Source organism: Nanorana parkeri, unplaced genomic scaffold (assembly GCF_000935625.1).
Source record: "Nanorana parkeri isolate BGI_ZX_2015 unplaced genomic scaffold, ASM93562v1 scaffold422, whole genome shotgun sequence".
Taxonomy (NCBI): domain Eukaryota; kingdom Metazoa; phylum Chordata; class Amphibia; order Anura; family Dicroglossidae; genus Nanorana; species Nanorana parkeri.
Window position 1 is genome coordinate 1,204,893 of NW_017306690.1, and position 12,991 is coordinate 1,217,883.

The 12,991-nt window shown below is 40.9% G+C and overlaps 1 protein-coding gene across 1 annotated transcript in view; it reads left to right on the top strand.

Annotated features, from left to right (window-relative positions):
* Nucleotides 1-12,991, top strand: part of LOC108789823 (protein FAM63B-like) — a gene marked incomplete at its 3' end in the record, with an annotated part of 41,776 nt that overhangs the window by 10,620 nt on the left and 18,165 nt on the right. Inside the window, exons 2-3 of the mRNA XM_018559922.1 lie at nucleotides 2,489-2,546; nucleotides 10,750-10,814. Coding sequence (XP_018415424.1) covers nucleotides 2,489-2,546; nucleotides 10,750-10,814 — 123 coding nt within the window. The remainder of the gene's footprint in view (nucleotides 1-2,488; nucleotides 2,547-10,749; nucleotides 10,815-12,991) is intronic.

Sequence of the window (12,991 nt, forward strand, 5' to 3'; positions counted from 1 at the left end):
TCTAAAGTCAGTTAAATGCCAAAGGCCTGACCACTGTTGACCGGCTTGTTGCCCCAAAACAAAATCCCATTGTGAGAAAGCTGTCTACGAAAAGATAAGAAAACACCCGAATATCCCATTGTGAGAAAGCTCTACACTGTTTGCCCTCATTCACATGACTAACAGCCGGCCCGTACAGATCTGTGCTGCATGCATGGCCGCATTGGATCCATCTAGGGCTGCAACAACTAATCGACATAATCGATTATAATCGATTATTGAAAAAGTTGTCAACTTTTTCAATAATCGATTAATCGGCTTCCGATCAGCTGGCCCTGTTCACGGCTCCACACACGCTGCGCGCCGCACCTCCTCCCCAACTCACGCTCACCGCTGCCAGACCCGCCCGCCCGCATCCACGCTCTACACGCCGCACCTCCTTCCCGCCTCACACTCACCACCCGCCCACATCCACGATCGGCAAATCCTTTCTGCGTACGAGTACGGATACCCGCACGGACGTGCAGTTCGGGTGAGCATACGACAGCGTACTCCCATAGAGAAAAACACTCTGCTGTGTACAAATCACACACAGCACCTGTCCTTCCTCGGAACGGCCCGATACTGCCGTGCACGGAGAACGGATCTGTACGGGCTGGCTGTTAGTCATGTGAATGAGGGCTAAATCTTAACAATGGCATTTGTTTGAGCAAGGCCAAGCCTTTTTTTTTTAGAAACCTGATGTTTGCAACAATCATATAAACAGTGATGATATATGCATAGTGTGTGTATATATACCGTATTTATATACCGCCGGCGTATAAGGCGACTGGGCGTATAAGACGAACCCCTACTTTTTCAGTTAAAACATAGGTTTTGGGCTATACTTGTCGTATAAGACGAATATAGCCCAAAATAATGTTTAAATACACATTTGTCAGCCCGTTGGATGTGTGGTAATACTGTATGTACGGTAGCTTCGGCTACATACAGTATACCGCGCTGAGCCAATCATGGCAAGCGATGTATTCTATTAATGAATACAAAGCCTGCTGGGATTGGCAGAGATTGTGTACATAGCTCGCCATGATTGGCTCAGCGCGGTATACTGTATGTACATACAGTATTACCGCACATCCAGCGGGCTGACAGATTAGATTGTATACCCGGCGTATAAGACGACCCCCGATTGTCGGGGGATGTTTTTAAGTATAAAAAGTCGTGTTATACACCGGCACATTTAGCCCGGTTGCGGGCAAGCAGCACGGCTAAATGTAGTGTGGGAGCCGTTTTGTACAAGTGATATTAAACGGCTGTACAGCCGTCCAAAAATCACTCGTAACCTGCCTGAATCACGCTCACCCTCTCCTCCCCTCTCTCTATCTCCAGCGGCCGGCCGGTCATGTACTGCTCACGGCTACCTGTCTCTCTGCACGTGGGCTTCCTTTTTGCCGCAGTCTTCGGGATCCCCCCCTCTTGTGGGAGATTCTTGACCACGGCAAATTAGGTTCCAGAGCACAGAGCAAGGCAGAGAACGGTTCTCTACTCTGCTCCATGTGTGTATTGACACAGGAATGCAGCCTTCCTGTCACACTAGAAATAGCACAGTGCTGTGCTAGAACTCCTGTGTTGGAGGTGACAGGGTCAATAAAGAGAACCTGTCACCTCCAGAAGCTATCACACAAGGGCTTGTTACCCTTGTGTGATAGCAATAAAGTCAAGTGAAAAAAAGTAAAAAATAAAACATATAACACTTAAAAATGTAAACATAAAATTGGAAAGCATAATACAAATGTAAATACATAAAAATAGAAAAAAAGGCGATAAAGTAAAAAATAAAAATAAATAATGATAAAAAAAATGTTACAAAGCAAAAAAAAAAAGTAAAATAAAATCTAAAAAATTAAAACCAATCCCTATCATCTGCATGCGAATAAAAGCATGCATGGGGCATTGTGTGTGTGTGAGCGGAGTGGGCGATCCGTTACCACACGGCAATCGACCTACAGCCGAGTTAATAGAGTACTTCAATGCATTTTTAGGATTTAACTCCTGAATTTAGTGTCAATTTGTCTATTAAAAAACCTAATTTCTCAGTTTTATAAATGAAGGAGCTTCTTCAAGGATTCAAGAAGGGATGTCTTCTTTCCATATTTGCTTGCTTTGAACCTTGGTGACAGCATATCTGCACACAGCTTTCTATTATATGGTATTCTTCCATATAATCCTGTAAGTGCTTCTTGAGCACCATAAAGGAAGATATATTTTGGCTGGAAGTGGGTTTGGTACAGGTACTCTGATAGTCGCTTGTGTTCTGTACTTAAATGCTACTGATAAATTAACACATAAGTTAGAAAAATGAAAACCAAACATTCTTATATAAGGATAGTCGCATGTCACATGTAGCAATAAACCCATACATGTTGTGTTCATGAAAAAGCAAACGTATAGACATTGACAGTAGGGATATTGCGTTACTAAATTGTATATCTGTTTTTTGTTTTTGCAGGTGAAATTACCCCCCATGATAGAAATGATTACCGCAGAGCAGCTTATGGAGTATCTTGGTAGGTGGAAGTTATTTTAGAAACATTGCAGATTATTCACTTTAGCTGCTTTGATTTTGATAAATGCCATAGACTTGGTGTGTAGTTTATATAGAGCATATATGTGTCTAAACAGACTATATTTTCAATAGTCATAAAATGTAGTATATTTGCGATTGCATCATTTATTTACAAACCTCATATATCAAGCATTTGGCTGTACAAACTATATGTACAACAATTGGATACCATATATTTGCCAATACCCCCTATGAGGTGTGTTTATAAAGGATTTGCTGTGCGGTTGGCATAATACTAAACTGATGAGCAGTAAAAGCGTTTTAATCGTAGCCTATGGGCGTTTTTTGCGATTTTGCGGAAAATTACTTGTGCTATGATGCGATACTTTGAATTTTGACTATACACCCTAATTTTAATTCTTACATATACTGTACAGCATTTATCATATAATATGTTTGTACCTGCAGATGATATTTATAATCAAATACCATATATATTGCCCATAATGCTGCGATGTGCAATGAACCTATACACTATTATCTACATAACAAACATTTCTAAATGTATTATACTTCAACATGTAGCACATATTATGCACTACGCAGCATATTTTGCCAGCACAAATGTTGCACTTATCTTGCCATAAATCAGCACTTTTAGCCTACTGAATACAATTTGCAGGCTTCATTTGTTTGCAGGATCCATTACTATGTAGCATCCTATATCAATTCAAATTTGCAACATAAAGTAGTTTGCCATTTTCCATAAATCTAGCAAGCACTATAAATGCTCAGATGTATCTTGAAAATGGACATGTGTTTCTTTGAGTATAATACAACATTCATTTTGTCCTTTTACATATGCAATAAGCTTTCTGCTAGGGATGCACAGATACCAGTGCTGATACTTGGCACTTTCACGAGAACTACCACGGTCACAGCAATTGCAGCTGTAACTGGGCCCTGCTACTCCACCACTGTCCTGAAATCATTAGTATGTAGTGTTTTACAAAAACTGTCACATGACACTAAACAAAAAGGTATCAGTAATTGGTATCTGTGAGTACTTGGACAGGTATTGATAATTGTACTTGCTCTGGAAAAAATTGTATCGGTGCATCCCTAATAAATAAATATATGTACGCCATATTGCCAAAAGTATTGGGACGCCCCTCCAAATCATTGGATTCAGGTGTTCCAATCACCTCCATGGCCACAGGTGTATAAAATCAAGCACCTAGGCATGCAGACGCTTCTACAAACATTTGTGAAAGAATGGGTCGCTCTCAGGAGCTCAGTGAATTCAAGCGTGGTACCGTGATAGGTTGTCACCTGTGCAATAAGTCCATCCGTTCATTTTCTTTGCTACTAAATATTCTGCGGTCAACTGTTAGTAGTATTATAACAAAGTGGAAGCAACTGGGAATAACAGCAACTCAGCCACGAAGTGGTAGGCCACGTAGAATGACAGAGCGGGGTCAGCACATGCTGAAGCGCAAAGAAGTCGCCAACAATCTGCAGTCAATAGCTACAGACCTTGCTTGCTCTCCATCACCTCAGTTAGCACTATTAGGGATTGGTATAGAGCTTTGGGCCCCCAACCAACGTACCTTTGTTTCTCACACGCCGATAGCCTGCCGATTAGCCTGGAAGCGAGTAGAAACCCCTAGTTTATATGTTGTTCTGGAAATACTGAATACCCATGCTTTGAAATGCTCCATGCAAAAGCCCATTTCAAATGGGATAAATTTAATGCCAACTGGTTATGCTGGATGAAAGACCGTAGATGTACTATACATACCACATGATATCCAACCAGGTCCTACTGCCTGTTGTTTATAGCTAGCCTCACCGATTTCGGCCCCCAGCTAAGCCTTTTCCTAAGATGTAGACTGAAAATATTTTTTAGACCGAGACTTGTACCAGCAAGTGTAGGTCAAACAATGTACCATATACTCACTTGTTTTACTTTAAAGTCTAATTTACATTCAGGTAATATGGCACATTACATAGACCCTTTCCATAGTCTTGTCCTTCCCTCCCCCTATATATTTAGCTCCCTATCATTATCCGCTACCAGATAATTAAAATATCTAAGCGCAGTTCATACCTCAGGCAGTGTTGAGGGATATGCATGGTACTCTATGCCTTCCCCTCTCTCCTACTCTCTTTTTTTATTTATTTTTTGTTATTTTATGTCGCATTCCCTACTTATGCAGAGGTTTAGATCTGTTTCTTTCTTTCCGCTGACTAGCTTATTGAGATGACTGTTTGTACATGCATAAGTCCTCTGACACTACCAATCTTACTGTTATGTTGACATGTGTATTCAACCTACTGTTTTGGACTCTGTATGCTCCTGCTCTTATACGTCATTAAAAAAAAGTTCATGTGCGTGTAAAGGCAGACATCCCAATACTTTTGGCGTGTGTGTGTGTGTGTATCACAAATCGTACATTAAAACAGAGATGTACAAATCCCAGGAGCCCTGTATGCTCCTTAAAAATGAGAGCTGTCTCCTAACTTTTGAGTTTTTCTCTAGTCCAATCTTGGAGCTGGTAAAGTATCTGTATTTGTACATTTTCTTGCACCAAATACAGTGCTTGATATCTGTGCATCCCTACTTTCTACTATACACTCACACTGTGCTGTTTGCATAGACAAAGTGCTTCTTGACAATCCAGAGATGGTCAGTTATTTCTGTCTTCGGACAATGTTTCCTCCAGGACTCTTAGGCAAACCACTCCTGCTTTGAAGTGGCTGACGGGCAATCTGGAGGCTGGGACATGACAAAGCAGATGGTGGATGTGTCTGTGCACTGGGCATTGTCTCTTCTACTTGGAGTTTGTTTTAGGGTTATGCTAATGAGCATGACAATATGGCGCCATGATAGTCCACATGAGGCCATGGAAAGTGTGCACACAGACTCTTTAACAGTTATTTTAGCAGCCAGCAAAGTGAAGATTTTGGGAAGTAGCAGCAATGCAGGTGGAAGTCAGCTCCCACTGAATTTCTGTGCCAAATTTGACCTCTGTGCTGTAGAGGTCAAATTTTGGTTTATTTTTTTAACTTTTTTTTGCATTTGTAGATTTTGATGCTGATATATTATATATTTTTATGTTTAATTTAAATATGTATTTTATAAACATTTAATACTGGCTGTCCTGTCACACTGGTATCACTGAGCGTTATGGATTTTTTTTGCATTTATTTTTTAGAGCGAGACCACCAGTGTCGGCTCTAATTCCTTTTTAGATTGTAAGCTCTCACGGGTAGGGCCCTCCTTACAATCTTGTCTTTAATTGTATTGTAACTGCAATTTGTTCCTTATGTTATTATTATTATAATACAGGATTTATATAGCGACAAAAGTTTGCGCAGCGCTTTACAATATAGGGAAGACATTACAATCAGAATACAAATCAAGACAAGATGGTAAGGAGGGCACGTAATTCAGGAATGAAATCTTGCATTCAAGTATCCTAACTATTAACAAAAATTTAGTGAATTTGTGAATTATTCAGCTGTAGATCCTCAAATCATCTCTGAATTGGTGCTGCCACTAATTTGTATTGAGATTGTAGTTTATCACAGGAGCAAGCTTTACAACACACACACAAATTAGTAAACTAAATGTGAGATTGTAGTCCATCACGGGAGCGAGCTTGGAGTGGTGGCTACTTAAAGCACACACAGGGACCATGGGGAACAAAAGTAGCCACCCTCCAGAAGGAAGGCCATTGTGAGCACATATTCAGAGATGATTTGAGGATCTACAGCCGAGGGATACACAAATAAGATACATTTTTGTTTATAGTTAAAGTATTAGAATGCATTTTTAAGATTTCACTGCTGAGTTTTGTGTCACCTTTAATAGATACTATTTTGGTTTTATTTTGTAATCACTACATATATTATTAGTTATTGATAGTCTAATAGAAACTATGTGTGTAATTACTACATATAGTATACTATGTAGCGAAATTGGAAAATCTAACAGTGAATCTAGCCATTGCTGACAGTAAATGTTATTTTTTACATAATCTTTACTTAGCTATGCGGTTGCCTTTGTTTGCTCAGAGCAGTAATTTCATTTCTATATGTAGGCTGCTGATTACTGACATGAACAAAAACCTCTCATTTAGGAAGCATTCTTATGTAGCTTGGTGTGACCGAACACCTATTGCCTCAAAATGTGCTGGCAGCTCATAATTTTTTTTTAAATTTTTTTTTTAATTTTTTTTTGACTGTTGTGTGGCACATTCACCTTTTATAAGTGTTTTTTTCATTTTCAACAACTAGTGCATTGTTAAAGACGAACTCCAAGAAAAAAAATGTAACCCTTGCTCTGGGGCTACCCCTGCACTGCAAGGGTTAGCGGCTCGTTTTTGTGTAGGTTCAAAAAGTTATACCCACCTGATGCTCCGAGCCAGCTTGTTCTCAGACCAGTCACTAGAGCCTCTCTCCCTCCATTGCAGCGGTCTAAGGTCCAGTAAATCATCACGTCTATACACCGTGTATAGACATGAGAACGCTCAGGAGAATTCTAGTGAGCGCTGTGACAGCTGGCCGGCTTGGAGCTTCAGGTGGGTATAACTTTATTATTTTAGCCCTAGCCCCACTGCAAGGGTTAATAAAAAAGGTTATCCTGGAGTTCTTCTTTAACATCTTTGTTTTAGCATCAAGAAACAAAAATTATTAAAAGATCATTAATGTATCTTGATATCTAGTTATCTTGATGTGTACAGCATATCAAGATTGAATTTTATTAACCTTTTTTCTTTTAGATATTTCATTTAGATGTCACACACGTGCAGATCGTGCATGTTCTGTGTGTGCTCTGGGCATGCATTCCAGAGTCTGTGTATTTCAATGAAGGCACAGCATGATGCCAATAAGGGAGGGAAGAAGCAATACAAGAGAAGGATATTACATTGCAATGGAGAGCAAGAAAGGGGATAGTGCAAAGCCCACACAGAAGGAGAATGTAACATTTCAAAGAGCACACAGTGGGTGGGGAAGTGACACACTATGGAAGAGAGCAGAGAGGTAGGTGCTGCATAAGCCATGAGGGTGTAAAAGCTGAAAGGTCTGCAGCACTGCTGACAAGTAACAGAAACTGCTCTTTCCTTTTTTATATTATACAGGACTACATAAGCAACATAACTAATAGAACTTAGGGCATATGTTAACATTCTTTTGTTGCTTCAAACAGGTTTTGCATTCCCATACAAGTCTGTGGGAGGGCAAAACTTGCTTGAAGCATGTTAAATGCACCTGTTAACAAATTCTGAATGACCTCCAAAACGTCTTAAACCAATGTTAAACTGATGCATTCGACATAAACCTAGAGGCCTTCGACACAGGCCCTTAAATGAACTACACATTCCTAAATAACCTGTTAATCCTAAGGATACAGTCTGTTGTTTCTTAACATTTTTTTGTGATTTAGTGAAGGAGTTTTGTGTGTATGCACATTCTGGTCTTGGATTTTAAATGTTATAATTTTCACACACCAGCTGGTTTATACCAGGCAGCATTTATCTCTGTACAACATGCAGATGTGTGCTGCCTCCAAAAAGAGGCGAAGTAAGCTTTTCGCGTGAAATAGGGACTGGAAAGATGGAGAGCAGAGCAACCTGTGGTGATGGTAACCTAGTCGACCCAGTGGCTTGTCAGTAAACCACAAAGACCTGGTTCTAAAAGGGAAGTATTCGCAGATCAGTCCACCACACATGATGTATAGAGCCTATATGAGAAACCCCGCTCCAGCACTATCACGTACCTAACTGGAGACTCATCTGAGAAGGGGGCTGCCCGTGCACCTCTTGTCCCACGCCTCTGGAAGTAGTGACAGGGGATGTAAGGACAGAGCAGAGCACAGGTGCCGATACTGGTGGCTGGCTGGTTCTTGAGAAGGCGCTTGAGTGCTTTGGATCAGCTGGTGAATCGGCAGTACCGAGATGACACCGGGACCTCTTGAAACCAGAGCAGGCAACGGGTATGAGGCCTACGGAGCACTGGTAGGATGTCATTGCTCAGGATGCTGATGGAGCGATCCACCAAGTGGCAGACCAGGAGGGAAGTCAGGTTCAAGCCGAGGTCGTACACAGGGAGCCGAATCTTGAGGTGGCTTATCACAGATCAGGAGCAGGGTCAGGAAACTTAAGCCAGGGTCATACACAGGAGATCAGAGAGCAGAGGTACCGAATCAGGAGGGGGAGGCAAAGTCAATTGGTCAAAAGCCAGGTTCATGCACAGGACGTCAGGATACAAGAACAAACTACGGGGCACACGGGGACAAGCTGAAGACCACTCACCAACTTGGTCATGGCTTCATGTCTGTTTAAATATGATAGTGTGCATGCTAATGAGCGCGTTTCCGCGCGCTCACGTACATGCGCTATTGCTCATAAATGTTCCTGTACGCACGCGTTCACGTGCTAAATAAGCACACTGGAGACCTATGTGAAAACATCTTATGTAGGTACCTGTGACAACGATACCAAGGGTTAAAAGTTTGTACCCTTTTTTCCTGTGCTAAACTAGCAATGGATATCTTATGTGTGAGTAAGAAGGTGGTCTGTAATGCAACGCCAGTCAGCTAATGCGCAAGGTCATGTTCCCAAGCTGTTATGAAATGAGGTCGGAAAAAGGACTGCACAGGCAGGAGCAAGTGGTAGAGCAAGGATATTACGTGTAGGTGGGGAAGAGCATAGGCAAATGGCTTCAAAGCGAGTGTGTTGCATGTGGAGTCAAGTTTGGATAAAAATCCCTCAGCTGGAAGTGTTGAAACCAATGTCCATATGCTCGTACCTTTTAGTAGTATGTCAGACGGGCTTAAGGGCATAGGGGGTGAGGGCAATGGTGATCGGAGAGGATCATAGTTTAGCCGACCCTAGAATGGTAGCTGACAGCCCACCAGGGGGGAAGGCCAGGTTTTCCATTAAAGTGGTTTTAAGGACTTATTTTAGGGGCCGTGGCAAGTTTTAAAGTTACTGACCTTTAGGTCTTCAGAAAAATCCCGATATATACATATATATCCCTATATATACATGGAGCTTCAAGCCAAGTTGAGATAAAGCCACCCTGGCCCTAAGCTCCACCACTTTAAGTGTGAAATGCCAAACCCCTATTGCCCACTTCAATGGTTGAAGGATCAGAGCTTAAAGTGACATTAAACCCTCAGATTTTTTAACATAAACCAATACTGTAATGTGTGCCTTACTGTAATCCATGGTAGTTTCCCTTCTCTTTGCTGCTCTTCCTTTTAAATCCTCATGTCTTCTCATGCTTGGGGAGAACTTCCCTTTGCAGCTGGTTGCCTCTTCCTGTAGTGCTGGCTCAGGTTTCAAACCAACACATAGACACCATGTATCCCTTTCAGAGACAAGGCAGTCTGCTGCAAAATAGAAGTTCTGTCCAGCATGAGAACAGATACAGATTTAAAAGGAAGAGCAGCAAAGAGAAGGGAAACAACCATGGATTACAGTAAGGCACACATTACAGTATTGTTTTATGTTAAACAATCTGAGGGTTTATTGTCACTTTAATCACCTCTGGACAGGTTAAGACACCAGTGAACATTGGGTGTAAGAGTGCTTCACAGGAATCAATTTGATCACAAACACAGGCAATTACTTTTTTGCCTTTCGCATGAAAGTTAAATCTGGAAGTTTTTCTTGTAGAGAATGTTTAATAAATGTCAGAATCACTGAATTTTAAATATGCCCCTTGTGTATGTAGCTGTCAATGCACCAATGTTTCTGTGGTTGGTTTATGACGAATATGCAGTATCTATCTGTCCCTCCGGTCAGCTAACATGTACTGATCTGTCCCTCCTGATTTACCTCAGTCTCTTATTATGACGAGAATAGTAAGCTCAAGGTTTAGTTGTGTGCTGGGGCTTGCTCATATTTCATTTTCTTTTGTGTTCTGAAATGTGAAAAGGCTGACAAAAGTGTAAAATGTCATTGCTAAATCGATAAATCAAGGTCTGTCATACATTTAATTACTGCCAAAACTATTGATTATGGTTTCACAAACAACTTGAGTGCCTTCATAATGGTTATCCAGACTCTTTCTTCAATAATAATCCAGTGATTATTTTGTGCCTCTTTCCAGAAAACGAAAAGAATGTGCGTGTATATTTTATTATGCCTTTAGAATTTAACAGTTACAATTGGTTGTCACTTTTCTTTCAGGAGATTATATTTTAGAGGCAAAACCTAAAGAGATTTCTGAAGCTCAGCGTCTGAACTATGAGCAGGTAAAGACAAGTGCTTTTCTTTTTTCTTGTACAGTGATGTATTTTTACTCAGCTTTAGGGGTTTATACAATATGCTGGCCACATAATTTACTTGAAGTGAGCCTGTGTGAACTTGAGAAAGCTTCTAAACTGTTGCCTCACATAAAACAAACTGTCATCTAAAAATATATAGGTAGGAGCAGTAGTTTTTTTTCCCTTTTATTTCCGTCTGGTGATTTTGCCAGTTACACACTCTTTGTCCATCGAGTAGTAGTGTTTTCACCCTAGAACAGGAAGTGTGTTAGGACTTTATAACACCCCCTGCTTATCTCCATAGCAAAGAAAATATGTGTTCTGTAGTTTTTAAAAAGAGAGACCTTGGAACAATGCTTATAAATAACAGCCAGCAAAGACAGAGGAAACAGACCAAAGACAGAAAATTACGGTAAGTTGATTGTTGGGGTTTACATACACTTTTAAGGTGCGTGCACATATACTCGCACACCTTTTTACCGCATGCTGCGGTTTGTGCCCCCCCTCTGCTCTCCCCTGCCTGTATCGGCAGGCAACCTCATATAAACCACTTCCTTTGAGCCATACTGGACAGTGAAAGAAGAGGCAGCACACTGATGAACTTATCTCTCTTTCACTCTTCTGCTGTTCCTATCCGCATGCTTCTTGTCATCACATATATTGATTGGTTCCTTGTACTGCTTCTTCCATCTCTATTTCTCACTATAATGTAAAAAATATATATGTATATATTTTGGCTGTAGGTGTGTTATTAATACAAATTGGTGGACATAGCGAATAATTTGCATGTCTTAGTCCCTATTGTAAAAAAATAAACGTTTTTTGGAATAGTAATGGAAATGATACAGTATGTAAATACCTGTGATTTTTATTTATTGGAAAGTCATGCTTAGAGATCTAAGTAGACTGCCATGTCTGACCTCCTCCTAAGGATACTAGTTGTTTGTGTCAGGTATTGACCGTCTGACTTAAAGCATAAGTCGAGCTTGGACAAAAAACTAAAATTATTAGTCTCCTGCGAAAAGAAAAAAAAAATCCCCAGCCTGCAATACTCATCCTATATCCAGCACTTTTCTCTGCAGACTCCACAATGCAGAGTGCATCTTTTGAAGGCGTAATGATGCTGGGCCGCTTCCTGTGATCCCATAGCAGTCCGCTCCTTCACTGTGGGGGAGGCCGAACGCACAGCAAAAATGCTGCACAGATTAGCAAACCGTCATTACGTAGTGCCACTCTCTGCAGCATTACAGATACACCCACTGCCAGAGGGTAAAAAGGGCCAGCGAGGTCATAAGACTGAACCCAAGACACAATGTATACTTTTTTTTTTTTTAAACTAGTTGGGGGTGCTTCGATGAGGAAAGCGATGGCGCAGGAAAGAGACGGAAGAAGCAGGCAGTGGAGGAGAGTATGTTGCTCTGATGCCTGCACTAATCTCTTCCCCTGGCAATCGCCTCCTGATCATGAGGGAGGAGAAGAAGCAATACAGTGAACCTTTATAGCTTGCTGTATCAATACCTGCATAGTGACAGAGTTGGTGCTGTCACTGTGATATATGCTCCTTCAGGGACCTCTGATTATTAGGGGCACTGTGAAAACAATAGGTAAAAACCAGAACTCGGAAGGGGATCCACCCATCCATTTGCAAAAAGGCATAAAAGAAGCAAACAAACAAATGCTCAAATGTTTCAGCCCCCAAACTGGGCCAAAGTCGTAGCAAGAAAACATGAAAATTGCATATCTTAAATACCATAGTTCCTGGACATCTTGTAAGCATTTAATCCACATACAAAAGACACATATAAATAAAATCTACACAACATGCACATGCAAAAAGGAAAATTAATTTTGTAGATATATGAAGAGACATAAGTTCCAGATATTACATAGTAAAAACACTTATGCAAATTGTAAAGTGAATAGGAACTTTCCATATAACATCAAAACATGCATTAACACTGACGACTGAACACCCGGGAGACTTTGAGGAAACTGATGTTCGGTCATAAGTGTTAACCTCTGTTGGTAGTTGAAGCAGGGACCAGTGTGCATTACCGGATTGGACTCATACTGTGACTTCTGATAAGGGATGCTACAGTGGTTTTCCCTTCTTCCCCGTTTATGCCTGAGAGTTCCGATTTGGTTGGTGGTTATCCCCTGGAACA